This window comes from Aulonocara stuartgranti, assembly GCF_965226115.1.
Source record: "Aulonocara stuartgranti genome assembly, chromosome: 12".
NCBI classification, from domain to species: domain Eukaryota; kingdom Metazoa; phylum Chordata; class Actinopteri; order Cichliformes; family Cichlidae; genus Aulonocara; species Aulonocara stuartgranti.
Window position 1 is genome coordinate 27,785,797 of NC_138948.1, and position 15,124 is coordinate 27,800,920.

The following is a 15,124-nucleotide window of genomic DNA, read 5'->3' on the forward strand; positions in this document are numbered from 1 at the left end:
CTGGATTTTTTATTTATTGCATTAGTTAATATCTGTTTTTTCAGTATAAAATACAAAAATCAAGCAAAAAACAAAAAGGTATCAAAATAAAAATGTGTGTTCCTGAAATATTCTTCCAAGAGTCTTACATTACTGCATGACTCTTTTCACAGCAGTATTTCAGTCATCACACTCAGTAGCTGTGACAAATGCACTTAAGGTTAAGGTTTCATATTAAAATGTCAAGAAGGCACATTTACAGTATAACAGTGGATTCTATGTTACTACATGAAATTCCTAAAGGTCTCCTGAGCTGTAGTAGTTTAACATTCACATCACACAAATAACATTATATATACACAACAGGTGAAAAGGATAAAGCACATACTTGAACATGTAAACACAAAGTATGCCGTCAGTTTACAGAGAAGTGAGCTGGTCACATGTTTTGACACTAAAGCAGCAGTTTGATAAAATTGTGACATGCATCAGCTTACCCAATTCAGGGTACACAGCTGGGACATGGTGCCAAACTAGCACTTGGAGAGAGACAGCCATTCATCTACAGTCAGTTAAACAAACCCCACGTGTGTCTGTGGGAGTACCTAGAGATAACATGTGAACTCCACACAGAAAGGCCCCAGCTAGCTGGTAGACCTGAACCCAGGACCTTCTTTCTGCAAGGCAACAGTGCTAACCAGTGCACCACTGTCTGGGCAGTTGTTGTAGCTTTATTAAATTATGATAAAAGAATGATATGCTCTCGTGTCTGTGTTTAATGTGAAGCAGCAGCCAGCAGCTATCCTAGCCTGGGTTAAAAAAAAAGTGTCTATGGCATGTTTATTACTTTAAACATGCAAGTTATACTTAATCCTTTAATCGAACCCTCAACAAGCACCCAAATCATTTCCCAAAATGTCAAACTGTTTCGTCAGCACAAAAAAATCTATTTAACAGCAATATAGAACAACAGTAATCTGCTGTATTGAACAGACGTGCTCTACTTCAGCATAACACAGAGGCCGATGTTGTTGTGTCTATTGTAACTGGTTCTGTGTGTTGACTGTTGCGTCTTTGTTCAGGGCTGATAGCAATTATGATGTTTTACAGTTAAGAAGAATTGATATATTTTTGCAGTGAAAATATAAACCTTGAAACTTTAGAACCACACAAAACAGACTACTGCTGGACCACTACTCTGTGACCTAGAGCAATGTCCCAATCACATCCGATTAGTTACATGCATATAACAAACAATCAAAACTAAAGGCTATTCTGGCACAGTAAAGTACACACAGACTGGAGCTGACTAGTAGCTAGATGAGCTGTGTTTTGAAGGTAGAATAGCAGATATCCTTGAAGTGGTACATCCCACAATCTTACAACCTACTTCTGTTATGACAAGTATGCCCACCTCTATTCCAGTTTTATTGAATTCAGTCTTCATCCTTAAAACTCATCAAAAATAGGAACAAATTTCAGAGTAATTTCAGGCTCACCAATTTGCAAGACCAATTATGGAACAATTTCAGAATAAAGAATGCTTTATTGTTTCATAAATTTTTTTCAGCTTAAACATTTGATATGTTTTCTGTGTTCTATAGTAATGAAATATGAGGATTTGCTTTTGAATAATTACATTCTGCTTTTATTTTTACATTTTATCCCAACTTAAATTTTAAAAATATATTTTGTCTCTTTATCATCAAATATAAGCACCATGTTTTCACTAAGGCATGAAACTGGCAACTGAGGCCATTAACTCCAAAGGAAAGTGTTAAGGAGCCGAGGAATATTTTCCCCACCAAGATCTGTTGCACTGGACTCTGCTGACCACGAGAAGGAATTCATGCTTCTAATTGGACAGACACACCCTAACTGCCATAAAACAGTAACAATTAATACTTTAAGATGTTGTCTTTAGTGAGTGATTTAAATTGCTAAAAAAGCGAAAAATTAAAATAAAATAAAAAAACATTGAAGAATAGCAGGGGTACTGGGAAGATGAGACAAACAGATCTATATCTATATACACATCTGCTGCTAAGCTTTAGGCTTTGATTATTTTTTCTTTTAATTAAGAAAAGGTATTAATTAACACCAACACTTGTGTCCATCATGTAAATATGCCAGATCTGCTTTTTTCATATGTAGTGAAGTGATGTAAACATTAAAACTTTCTTTTACCGTAAAAATGTATCAATTCCAAATATCAGCTGTCAGTTGGTTGTTATCAGGAGTCATTGTTTTTTTTAAAAATAATAACAATAATGGGGGAAAAGTTCTGCTCAAGACATCCGTCCTGCTGGGTAGAGGCTGACAGTCCTATTATGAAGTTTGTAAAAGTTTCATCACTTCTGACTGCTGTGGAACTGCACACGATGGAATTCATTACTCAAAGACTCCGACTATTATGATGAGTAAAAGTATGAAACCTCCACACATGGCAAGGTAGAGAAGCTTCTGTCAAAACAGGAGAAAGGAGTAGTCAGAGGAACTGGCTGCATATGAGAAACCGCAGATCCAGTGAAGCATTCGGCAGATGAACATAATATATAAAATAGATTCATAAATTAAGAGATGGATGTTTGGCTCAAGAAAAGGAAGTTGTGGGTGTGGAAGTGTTGTTACCTCACAGCAGGTCTCATGCAGGGGGTTTGGTTAGTCCGACAGACAGGCCGACAATTAGTGCAATAACAGCAAGCAGGATCAACAGAGCAAAGGCAAGAATAATGTATTTCTGGCAAGTGAAGAGGAAGACGGTGTTATTTAAAGTTCATGAATGAAAAGAAATGCTGCTTAGACCACGATCTTATATCAAATTTACCTTTACAAAGATTTATATTTTTTAAATTGCATCAAGAAAGAACCAGAAAGGAGCACATACCCTCCGGGATTTCTTCTGGTACCTGACTGCTTTTTTGGTCTCTTCCTTTGCACGACAAATGTATTCAGCTGCATTAGAGACGTTCTTCTCAATGTTGTTAACCATATCCCCCTGTAAATGAATGCAGATGCTTTTATTTATGGCCGGGATGTCAAACCTATTTCACATCCTGGATCACATACAGGCCACTTTGATCTTAAGCAGTAATTTCTATAGTAGTGGAAAAACAGGAACTTTATGTCCTTTAATTTTGTAAATAGTGAATGACAGTTTGGGGGGGTACACCTCCTTGCTGGACAAGTCTTAGTGGCCACAAGCCTTGTGTTTTACACCTCTGATTTGATACTGGTATTTGTGCTATGAGCTCCATTCTAATATACCTAGTAGACAATATTAGAAACAAGTTTTAAAAGAAAAATCAACAGATCTGCTTGTGAAAGTTTCCACTCAGATGAGGCTCTTACCTGAGTTTCTACCAGCATTGCCATGTCCATGAACATCGCATGGAGCTCCCTGATGCTCGTCTCCAAGCGCATGATGTCCTGGTGTCGTGACTCTATCTCGTTCACGACTTGCCGTGTGATTTGGGAATCAGAAATGATCTGAGGGAGAAAGATTTAATACCTTCAAAAATCCATCCAAAATCACCCCATCGGCACACAACCCCAACTGCAAAAAAGATTTACTCATCAGCCACTAGATGGCAGTCGTGGCATTTTACCAAGCAAGCACATTAATGCTGGAGAAACCGTACATCAGAGGTGAAGATGGATGGATTTCCACTTTCTAACATGTCTTCTAGTTCTTCATTGGTGGTCACTCTTCCAGCTAGAATTAAACAAATAAACAAAGAATTCAAAATTGTCTGGCAGTTTTATTTGATTCATAAGTTTTGGCACTCCTAACAAAAGTGACTGTTTTGGACCATGTGTATTTGCTCCCACCCATGAAAGTAATATGCCTTCATTTGATGTCATTATGGAACTGAGGAAGAATCCCTCTGAATATATTTTATTTCTTTTGCCCCATCTCTGCCTGCTGCAGCTGTCAGTGGATTCATGCCAAAGGGTTGCATAAGAGGTACCGAAATCTACAAACCCCACCCCCCCCCCAAAGCTCCTGAAACAATCTCTACAAACAGAGGGCTTTCTTTTACAGCAACCATGCCTCCTGTTGTAAAGTACTCTCCCTGGAGAGAGAGAGACCGCTGTGCAGGTGCTTACTGTATATCGCACACCTTTATCGGTGGCTGTTCCTCAGAGAGACACTCAAAGCAAAACACACCACGCGCTCAGCTCATCGCTACACATCAAGGCTTTTACTTGTGAACGGTGTCAGTTATTGGTGTTTGGCGACAGCACAAACTGAGTCTGGTCAAAGACAGGTGAACTACTGTTGCACAGGCCGCTGAGTGCTCTGCTCGTATCCCGGGCAACGCAAACACAGAGAGGCGTCTCCAGTATCAGGCTCGCCCGTCTGCAGAACTAGAGCCTCTCATTAATGCCGGCCGCAGGGACTGGCTCTGGGAGTCAACCCTTTTTTATTTTTTGCTTTTCACTATTGTTACTCACATATACTTAATACAATGGATCTGCCTGTTTGTTACAGGGATACTGAACAGCGAGGACTTAACACAATAAGCAGAAAGCAAATTACAAATCTGGAGTTATAACAAATATGAATCTTATTGTACCTAAACAATCATTTCTATCTGATATAGAATATTTGTTAATGAGACTACGTTATATGTTGCTAATACGGGAACCATTTTTAGTACATTTCTTTCCAAAACACTGGAAATTTATTGTCTGGGCGTTGCAGAAACCCTATAATATTGCTCTTCTCTGTTTATCAGCACTAAGGCTGGTGTCCAGAGAAGCAGAGAGGAAGCTGGTGCGGTCTGTTTCCTGGATCCTGCCCTAACACAGCTTGAGGGTTTTACTTCTTTTGTCGCCCTTTTAGCACTACTTTTTTAAATTTGTCAAAAGAATTGAAAGTGTAATTAATTTCAAGTCCTGTATGGTCTTCCATTGGTAGTTAATGTAGCCCATTATTCCTGGGCTTATTCAGATACAGGAGTACAATTATTTGTCACTCACTTATCTCCAGCTGTCTCTGGATTCTTCCTTTGCTTCTTTCCCTAAAGGACACTTGAGTCTCGTTGTACTGGGTCATGACCTCCACAAACTTCCTGGAGAGCACAGTGTGCTGAGGACAAGTCAAAACACAGGGACACAAAGTGATAATGTGCTGCAGGCTTTCCAGACTTCTGCTTATCCAGCTCAGGGTTGCCTATCCCAGCTGTTTTAAGGGGAGCGGCAGAGTAATCTGCCACAGAGGTAACACATATAGTGAAAACCATTCACCCTTATGTTCACACCTGCAGCCCATTTAGAAACAGTCCATCTAACCCAGTGCATTTCTTTGGACTGTGGGAGGCCAGAGTACCCAGACCGGATTTAAATCCAGCTCTCTCTTGCTGTGAGGCAACACGGTTAACAGCTGGACCATCATGTCACCCTGCAAAGTTTTAAGACTTAATACCTTATAATTCAGAAGTACAAGATACAAAGTACACGTTGGAAGTGTTGGAAGGTTATGATACAGTTTTTGCTCTTAAACTAGAGAAATATACCATCAACAAAATACAGAAGTAAAGCTGAGAGCTGGATAGTCAGAAGTTATTTTGTCTGGATTTATTTATAATAAAAACAAAACAGCTTTTATCTGTATGAAGTTCTGCATACAGCTGACAGAGTAGTGCTTGGGTCGTCGTGTGATCAGGTATGTGATAAGTGTGCGTGTGTGAGGAGATCGTGACCTGTGTTTTCTGGATCCTGAAGTCTACGGAGGCCCTGTTAGCAGCATCGTCTTTGGGCATGCTCAGCTCAATGGCTGTGAAAAAAAAAAGTAAAAATGACATTGTTACACAATTTGAAACACATGAAAGAAATGTGGACGACAGCTGAACTCACATTTTAGTTTGGTTCGCACCACATTGGCATTCCCTTTGATATCATTGGTGAGTGCAGCCAGCTGATCCTTTGTCCCTTCGCACACAAACAGGAGATGTGTTAGATTTGAGTTTGTTTAGAAGAAAAGTCGTCATCCAGGTAATCCAAATATTTGATCTGCTCTGATTTCAGCTGGTCACTTGGCAACGACCCCGAGGCAATAATGGAGAGGTTACAAAATAAAGGACAATTTCCACGTCATGGACACTGTTATGAACTACATTAACTGATTCCATGGCAAAGTAAACTGAGTTATCCTGTGACCAGATTTTCCACTCACACAGTAAAGAAGGCTAGACACTGATTCTGATCTAATTAAAGGATCAGTCATAATTTAAAACCATTTGGAATTTGTAGAAATTCTTTTTTAGTAAAACAGCATGTTTAAATCCCTGATTAAGTCCTGAATCTCACAGTAGTTTGTCAGGTTTGATGCAAATTTGAGTGCTACTTCCTTCACAGGTTTCCGGTCTGCCGGCCATTCATCGCAACTAAGGAAGGAAGACATCTGAAGCACGTTGACTCTGTGCCCAAAAAGACTACTTCCATCCATGCATTTCTAAAAATAAAGCAATAAAAAAAACCTAAAGGATGTTAACATCCTAAACGACCCACACTTACTGTCATCTGTGTTGGGTGCCGACAGGATCATGCTGTGGATCTTCCTCACTTCTTCCACTTGTATGGAGATCTTATCGATGACTCCTCTGACTTCTTCCACCTACACCAGCCGATAAATAAGCAAAGAATCCATCAGTGTCCTCAATTATTATTGCTTTTAGTCTTAATACACATTCTGGAAGTCACAGTAGTACACACCCTTCTGAAAAAGCTATCCATGAATCCATCTTGGTTAACTGTAACTGCAACATCCTCTTCTGTTTGTGAAGCGGCCTACGAGGATGAAAATGTGTTTGAGTGACCTTTTTTTTTTTAATGCCGCCAGGCTATTTCATGTCACGATCCACGAAGTTGAAGCTAAAACAAAAACACTTACAGCGGTCAGTTCAGCCAGTCGATCCTTCATCACACCGGTCAGCTCGTCTCCCGCTCAGCTAGTTGTAAAGCATATGCTGGCTCTATCCTGTACATCTCCATGTGGAGAGGAACATTGCCGCGCAGTCGGGTCCAGGTGGCTAATAAAAATAGATTTAGTTTAATCTCTGAGATCCAGGCCCACGAGGTTGTGAGATGACAGTCGCAGAAATAGGAAGTCAGTGCCACAGGTCGAGCTTTGTTTGATCAAAACTGGGTCCAAGACACAACTCAGAAATAAACCCAGAAGGGGCTGTTCCTGTTTCAACTCTGCCGATATTCCCCGCTCAACAAGTGCATCGGATCCGTAATAGATCCACAGTAATATCCCTCTCCCCGGGATACGCCTCTCTCTCTCTCTCTCTCTCTCTCTGTCTCTCTCTGTGAGGTCTCTCTCTCTCTCAGATGACGTTGATGGAGAATCTGGTCCTCCCTTAATCGCATTTGAACTTTATGATAAATAAACTAAATGGCTGCAATCATATTTCAAAAGGGCTGAACTTGGTAGAACTATTACACAAATCTGAAACTATTTGAGGTACCATTGTCAGACTTTAATCTTTTGTGGCATTTCTGAGTTTATTGTAAATCGATTTTTTTAATATCAATTTGTTTTCTTTATTTAATTTTTTTTAGACAGCAACAACAGTTTGCGGTTACATGAAAAGGTTTTTTATAAATAATATATAAGCGCTGCTGGATGGCCGCTAAGCTATTATTCACCTGGCCACACAGTGGCGCTGTTTACCCGCGTAAATCGACTTTTGGAGCCTTCGACGGGACTCCTGATGACTTCCCCATATGTGGATGTCATCCAAACTCTAAATGCCCAACTCTCATTACGCATTTCACAAACCGAAATTACCGAGCCAAAAGTCAAACAAGGGCCCACTTCTCATCTGACAACAACATAGGTCTTGTTTTATGTTTCCACTTGGAGTGCTTTGAGTTCTTCTTTAATACTGATCTTATTTACAGAACTTTCATACTTTAGTGTGTGTGTGTGTGTGTGTGTGTGTGTGTGTGTGTGTGTGTGTGTGTGTGTGTGTGTGTGTGTGTGTTGTTTAACTGTAACTCAATTTGTTTTTAAAAGGGGTTTCTGCTCCTTTCCCACATATCTAGGCATATCTGTGCAACTTCGCAGATAGCACTCAGCGTATTCCTATTATTCCTAGAAAGGTTTTGCATGCTGTTTGTGTAGCTACTCAGTCATCCAGGTTATTGTAGTCTTCAGAGCTTGAAAAGAAAGAAAAAAGCTAGACAACACGACTCTCCACCAGTTGTCGGAAGAAGCATGCTCGAAACGTCTTTAAAATCGTATGCTATTTACAAATATTTTGAATACAAACTCAGATGTGCATCTGTGGATCACACGGTGCACACCCTGATCTCACTCCCCGTGCAATCTCCAATTACGCACAAGTAACGCCTTTTACGCACAAACTTTACCGCCCCTTCTTAGAAGATCCAAAGAAAATGACTTCACGTTTTGCAATTCCCACGTTCAGTCCAGCAGCAGCCCAGCACAGCTCAGCGGAGCTCCTGTACTCCTTGAGGCTCCCAGATGCAGGCAGAGAAATTCTAAGAAAACGGCTTTTTAAATTTTCGGATAAATATTAAGGATTACAATTTTCTGGAGTTGGGCTTCAGTTTTTATCATGAAAGGACAACTTCTGAAGTTTTTCGGCCTCGTGCCACAACTCTAAATTGAATGCTTTATTGAGTCAGTGCTTCTATTTATTTTCTTTGGGTATTTCTAACCTTGGACAAATGGACTGATCCGAAGTTTTATTTTTATTCTATTGGTACAATGAGCGGTGCTTATTGGATTCATCTTCACCCGTGGAATTAAGTTGTTTCAGAGATTTAATGTTATATTTTGCAGAGACTATGGCATTTTGTTTGCGGATTCGCATTTTTACAGCTTTTGTCTCCTTTATTAAGGTAAACTTAAAAAAGGCACATCATGATGAAAATGCCTAGCAATTCCTCCCATGTAGCAGAACGAACTGTGCACTGCAGACTTTATAAGTTATTTTTAATTTCTTAACAGGTTTATGCTCAAGTGGCGCAAGCTCAGAAGCATCCAGGTAGTAAGAAATTTCTGGACTGACAATTTTCCTGTGTTTCCAGTTGCTAGATTAAAAATGAAAAAAGAAAGAAAGAAATAATTTGTAAGATCCTGTTTTACCATCTGCTAATTTCCATGCCAGAGGATGTTATTGCTTTGTTTACTTCTTCTGCTTAATCAAAATAGTCTGCTTCATAAACAACTTTTTTCCAGTTGTTTGCATCATTATTATCATCACTGTCTTTTTAATCCACCCCAAACCCAAAATGTAGTTCTGGGAAAATAAATTCTGATTAATGAGGCAGTGCTTGATTGGATGAAAAGCCCTTTCTGGATGCCTGTTTATGCTTGACTTGTCCATCCAGGCCTGGAGGTATTGGACACGGCCTCGCATTACTGGCCGCTGGATGCAGTGGAAGGAATCCATGAACTGTGGGATCATAATGGAAACAGATCAGGTTATATTAACGGAAGCAACATAAGTATGTGAATATGAAAACACCTGTTCGATTTAAATGTATTTTTACCACCCATCTTCCAGCCAAAGCTATATGATTTTAATTTTAATGCCAGATTTATGAGTGAAATTACAGTCAATTAAAAAAAAATAGGATTTAAAAATGCTGCAGTACATCGTTTACAAAAATCTATAGTTTGGAGATGACATTTGCCTAATTTTTAATTAAATATCATTTGCAACAGTGTTGTAGATTCCTCATTCAGTGAAAGATTAAAGTTAAAGAGGGATCGGGTATAGACTTGGGCATGATGTGTGAAGTCACACTGAGTTTTCTTTGACCACTGCCACCTCGCACGCTGGTCACCATCACTCTGTCTCATACCTGTGCATCACGTCCCTCCCATTGCTTTCCTTTCACTGTTCTGTCTTCTGTTTTTTTGTCCGTATTGGTGTGAATCACTTTTTTTTTGTCTCTGTTGTTTTTGTCCAGCTATCAGAATCCACAACCACACTGTGCTCCCTTCTTCCCATAATTCTTCCTATGTGTACAATGACTCTGCCTACACTAACATTTCTGCAATACTAGGTGAGGATCCATCACTTTTCCTCTCACTGAAAATCATTTGTGCATCACCCACTGCCTTCTGTTGTTCCCTCTGTATTGCCACACGGTTGAGCTGAGCCCTCCACACTTTTCTCCCCATTCAGTCTTCGGTTCTTGCAGACTGAAATGAGGACTTCTTGGTATGTTGATGATAAGGGATTGTTCTTTAACATTAAATAAACCTGAAGTCAAGTAGGAGACTTATTGACTGGCTTCTGACATGAGATGCAAGTAAAGCTGCAAAATCTTTATGCTCATCATGCAAAACAGCGTGTGGTTAGATGACTATAAAGTCACTTAAACGGTTACAACACCTTCCTGTTTTTAAATGAAAATTTTCCTCTAAATTGTGCTTTTCCCAGACATTGTTGAAGGAATGGTCAACAAGGGCATCTTTCTGAATGGAGATAACGGTGGCACCTTTCTTCACTTTGGAAACTACCAGAACACGTGCATTAGTGACCCTAATTTATGTGGTCCTGAGGGTGAGTGCACTGCACTTAATCTATAATTGAACAAGTTATCGTTTAGCTTGTAAAACTGTTCAGTTCCTGTACTGACGGCTGCTGGGTTTTCATCATCCCCTAGGCATTACCTTCTCCTTTTTTTGGAAAAACCACGAGTCAGCCTCCCGCTTTGCTGTCGCTTCTGGAGGAAAAGTTATCTCCAATGGCTTCTCAGTCTACACAAACCCTTTAGGAGGATATGTGGAGTTTTACACTCGTAGCAACAAGCACAGATGGCGGGCCAACATCGACGTTCCAGGTACGCTTAATACATTTCCTTTCACATAGTTACATTTCCCACAAGGAATCTATTTTGGTCTTGAACACACCATAAACTAATGGTTATATAATTGCATTCATGACTTTGTTAACTGAGACCAGATGTAACTACGGACAGTTGATTTGACAAAGATGGGGGTAGATTTCTCAAATCTTTTGCTGTAGCACTAAACATACAATTTTTTGGAGATGGCAGACAACATGTGCAAAATAATGTTCGGTGTTTAGTTTTGGTGTCAAGTTAGATGAGATATGAAACACAATAAAAGTCAGAGTGTGACCAATATTTTGAATTAATTTCTGAAAATGAAATTACTTTCTTTTCTTTTTTTTCATGAGATGGGCTGATACTGTAAACAGTTGACAAAATGAAATAAACCATGTGAGATTCAACATTACGTGAAACTTTTACCAATCGCTATTCTCTTCTCAAATGACTTGTGTCATCCTTGTTTTTCCTGCAGTTGCTCAAGGTCTTGGTCGTAACTCAATTTTGATGCTAGTGTTCGGTTATAAAGATCCAAACGTCATCTGGTTCTCATACAATGACATGTTGAGCCTTGGGGACATAATGTCAAAATATGTCACTTCTCTTTCTTCTGATTTGGGAGAAAAGGTTTTTGTGGGTGAATGAGTAAGACTCGAGGGCCTGTGTGACCCAGTGTGTGATTGTAAGGTGAAAGTTAATAATATAAAAATGTACATTTAGAAGTGAATGAGAGACTTGCAAGCTGAGCTTGGTCTTTGGTACATCCAGTACTGCTTATATTGCAACCACAAATGACATGTGTTTTGGTGGTTTTGGCTGTCTGGCATGTGTGACGGGGAAGGCATTGTCTTTTGGGACTTCTCTATTGTTTATTAATTTCTCTGTTCTTGTGATGCACAATTCATTGTAAATATTGGCTGGAGTTTTTGGTTTGTGCAAACCATAAAATCTAGCATCTGGAACTGAAGGAGTAATAAATTACTAAATCAGTCAAAAGATTAAGCTCGATTAATTAATGGAAAAATCAAACATTTTAGTTGACAGAGTTAATTCAATTCAGTTCTGCTTTATTTATAAAGTGCCAAATCACAACAACAGTCCCCTCAAGGCGCTTAATGTTAGTTGAGTTTTGGTTCTTCGCTTAAGACAGCGCCATCAGCTGGTCAAAATGTAAAATTGTGTAGTGTTCTTGCTATTCTAACTATTCTTGCTAAACTAACCCAGCATCTTTCTGAACTTAATAGGCTATCTCACAAAAGCCATGTATCTATGTTCAGCCTCACATAGCTGTTAGCACGGCTAGGAACTTGTGTTTAAGACACACACAAATTCTATTCAGTTCAAGCCAATATTGTTTTTATATTCTCGGGTAGTAGAACAGGTCACCTACAATCTGGAAGGCTTGCGGGTCGATCCCTGGCTGCTCTCCGATGCATCCATGAGTTCAAATTTGCAAAGCACCTGGTGACAGCGGGAATGAAAAACTCCCTTTTAACAGGAAGAAAGCTTGAGCAGAACCAGGTGCAATGAGGGACAGCTATCTGCTGTGACTGGTTTGGGATGAGGGGAGGGAGACGGGCAAAAAGACACAATTTAAAAAACAAATATTAAATTTAAAAAGCTAGAACCAGCAAATATCAGTGTGAGTTTCATTTGATGAAAGCTACTGTGCATTGAGAACACGTCATCGTTTACTTTCTGGGTTAAACCAAGCATGAAACATGGTGTCTGCAATATCAGTCGCTTTAAAAAGGCGACCAATGACTGAAAACATTTGCAACACCACACACTCAGTGTATTTTCCCGCTAAACGTATTCACACATGAAAAGCTACAATACCTAAAACATTATAAAGAAATCCCAACAATCAGGTAACCCCCTGTGAGCAAGCACTTGGCAACAATGGGAAAGAAAAAACTTCCTTTAAACAGGAAGAAAGTTCTGGCAGAATCAGACTCAGGGAGGGGTGGATTCAATTCTTCAACAATTGAGCGTTTCTTTCATTTTATGTTTACGTTATTAGGGCCATACTGGACCCACATCCTCTTTACATGGACTAAGAAAGATGGCCTGAAGGTCTACATCAATGCGACCCTAACTGCTGAGAACAAAAACGGAAGCATCTCAGAGGAAACCTATGGAGACCCCTACCCTGACCTCGTCATTGGAACTGCCAACAATAAGGGATATAGTCACTATGTAACAGGAGCCTTTGATGAATTCGTCATCTGGGAAAGGGCCCTTTCACCTGAGAACATCTCACTCTACTACAATGCAACTATAGGTAGGACCTGTCTACTATTAAAAAAAACCTCCTGACATTTTTGAAGATGCTGATTTATTAAAATGCTTCCTCCCTTTTGGCTTTTCTCTGAGGAAATCATGGGTTAAAAAGCAATTTCCGTCTTTATCCATGCTACATTCCATCCACAGAATTCATGCTTAACAGAAGCACATCAAACCATGCAAATATAGCCTGCCTCACTGTCAAATGGCTCTTCTTGCAGAAACCATTTTCATGACCTTCAAGTGCCATGGCTTCCATAGTTTTGCCTTATAAGTATTTATAAGAGTGCAAAGACCTGAGTTGAGATGCAGGGGCCAATCATTTTAATATAATGTGACAAGTTACAACACGCTAGGACAAAACACCCAGAAGCTTTTCTGTTTTTGTTCAGTAGAGAGCCATAAAAGGACACAAAATGGCATTTATGAGAATGTAGAAAAAAATGAACATTCTGCTTTGTGGCGCTTTATATTGTAAGGTAAAAACTTACAATATGAAAACAGAGAAAACCACAACAATGAGCTTTGGCAACATTGGGAAGGAAAACCTCCCTTTTAACGGGAAGAAACCTCTAGCAGAATCAGCTGGGGATGAGGGGAGGAAGACAGGATAGACTTTCTGTGGAAGAGAGCAAGAGATTAATAATAACTATATTACAGTATATAGTTATGATTATATTTTCTAATATAAGATATTAGAAAATTTCATTTTAATCTGAAAAATATTCGACACTTAATGAAATGTACCTTTTTAGCTGAGCGGTTAAAGCATTTTTGGTTGCAGATAAGTCTTACCGATCAGTAAAGTTGAACTCCTCTTGTGTATGGTGTTGATATATAAAGACTGCTACAGAGAATTATTTTGTGGTCACGATAAAGCCAGAGAGTCTTGATTTCTTTATTACCCGACAAGAAGAGCCTGACTGTTGTGGTTACAGAGAAATATTTTTACCTCTGCAGAACATGCATATAAAATGCTGTATTGAACTAAAGAAGAGCTGACTAATATGTCTAATGTACATCCATATATGGTGTTTTTCTGGTAGTGGCTTAGAGCTGTTTTTATTAAATGACAGCAAATATATAAAATGTGTTTGAGCCCGGTACAGAAATTAGTGGCAGACTATTATGTGGTGGAGTATCCCACTTTTGCGGAGGCTGTAAAATACCTCCTCTCATGACCGGGCATTACACTCACACTGTAAGCTTGAAGGTGATAAAATCCAGCCACACTACTGCAGCCTGACCCAGCTGCATTCAACAAAGGACCTAAAAAAAAGTCACAAAAAGGCAAGGCTAGACTAAACCATGATTAAAGAGAGGAGTGATGCTAAGCTATACCGTGTCCTGTTTCAACCCTTTGTATTGTCTTTTCTAGCTTGGGACATGGTTTCTAAAACAACACCTAGAATCTCCAAGGAAGTGATCTCAACTACGCCAATGGCCGTAAGTGTCTCAGGGTTTCTTTGAACAATAAAAGCATAGTAGAGGGGACAGTAGAGGAGGGTCTCGCCACAGAACACCAGTGAAAACTAAAGCCCTAAAAAATTGGTTTTATATCATTAAACAAATTAGATTATTTTTGTAACAGAGAATGACTGAGCACTCAGTATCTTGTTAGCTGTACAGAAGGTAATTTTAGCTCCTTGTTAGCAAACTACATTTGTTAGCTACTCACAGTTTGAAACCCCAAGAGCTACAAATCCATGGGCTTCAGTTAGCATGCTAAATGTTAAAGTTCATGATAACACAATTAGAAAAATGCTGTATGTCTTTTTGGAAGGACTGCCAGGAGAAAGCCTCTTCTCTTAAAAAAAAAAAAGAAAAAAAAATCATGGCGGCTTGTCTTTGGTTTGCAAAGCTGCAAACTAATCATAAGACTTCTGGAACAGTATCCTTTAGATAGATAAGATAAAAGTGGAGTTGTTTGGGCAAAATGCCCAGCGAGACGTTTGGCAAAAACCAAAGCATATCAGCACAAACACCTCATACCAATTGGCAAACACAGTGTTGG

At 39.4% G+C, this 15,124-nt stretch overlaps 2 protein-coding genes across 8 annotated transcripts in view; one reads left to right on the forward strand and one right to left on the reverse strand.

Annotated features, from left to right (window-relative positions):
* Positions 1-1,505: 1,505 nt before the first annotated feature.
* On the reverse strand, positions 1,506-7,333 carry stx2b (syntaxin 2b). Of its 3 annotated transcripts, XM_082555930.1 has the most exons (11): positions 6,878-7,333; positions 6,700-6,774; positions 6,502-6,601; positions 5,842-5,916; positions 5,688-5,761; positions 4,966-5,074; positions 3,621-3,694; positions 3,331-3,468; positions 2,867-2,977; positions 2,611-2,719; positions 1,506-2,442 (listed from the first exon to the last, which is right to left on the reverse strand). In XM_082555930.1, the coding sequence occupies exons 1-10, from the start codon at positions 6,905-6,907 to the stop codon at positions 2,624-2,626; spliced, it is 882 nt and encodes a 293-aa protein (XP_082412056.1). In that variant the 5' UTR covers positions 6,908-7,333; the 3' UTR covers positions 1,506-2,442; positions 2,611-2,623. The 3 variants fall into 3 exon arrangements, with proteins under 3 accessions (XP_082412056.1, XP_082412058.1, XP_082412057.1); XM_082555932.1 differs by lacking the exon at positions 2,611-2,719 and having other exon boundaries at positions 1,506-2,439; positions 6,878-7,332; XM_082555931.1 differs by lacking the exon at positions 2,611-2,719 and having other exon boundaries at positions 6,878-7,332.
* A 978-nt stretch (positions 7,334-8,311) lies between these two features.
* adgrd1 (adhesion G protein-coupled receptor D1) overlaps positions 8,312-15,124 on the forward strand; it is a 41,491-nt gene continuing 34,678 nt past the window's right edge. For 2 of the 5 annotated variants that reach the window (XM_082555914.1, XM_082555915.1), the window contains exons 1-8: positions 8,312-8,859; positions 8,969-9,005; positions 9,352-9,468; positions 9,937-10,032; positions 10,413-10,535; positions 10,639-10,815; positions 12,848-13,108; positions 14,489-14,556. In XM_082555914.1, the coding sequence (XP_082412040.1) occupies positions 8,785-8,859; positions 8,969-9,005; positions 9,352-9,468; positions 9,937-10,032; positions 10,413-10,535; positions 10,639-10,815; positions 12,848-13,108; positions 14,489-14,556 (954 nt within the window). In that variant the 5' untranslated portion in view covers positions 8,312-8,784. The remainder of the gene's footprint in view (positions 8,860-8,968; positions 9,006-9,351; positions 9,469-9,936; positions 10,033-10,412; positions 10,536-10,638; positions 10,816-12,847; positions 13,109-14,488; positions 14,557-15,124) is intronic. The other 3 variants (XM_082555916.1, XM_082555917.1, XM_082555918.1) reach the window with 2 other exon arrangements.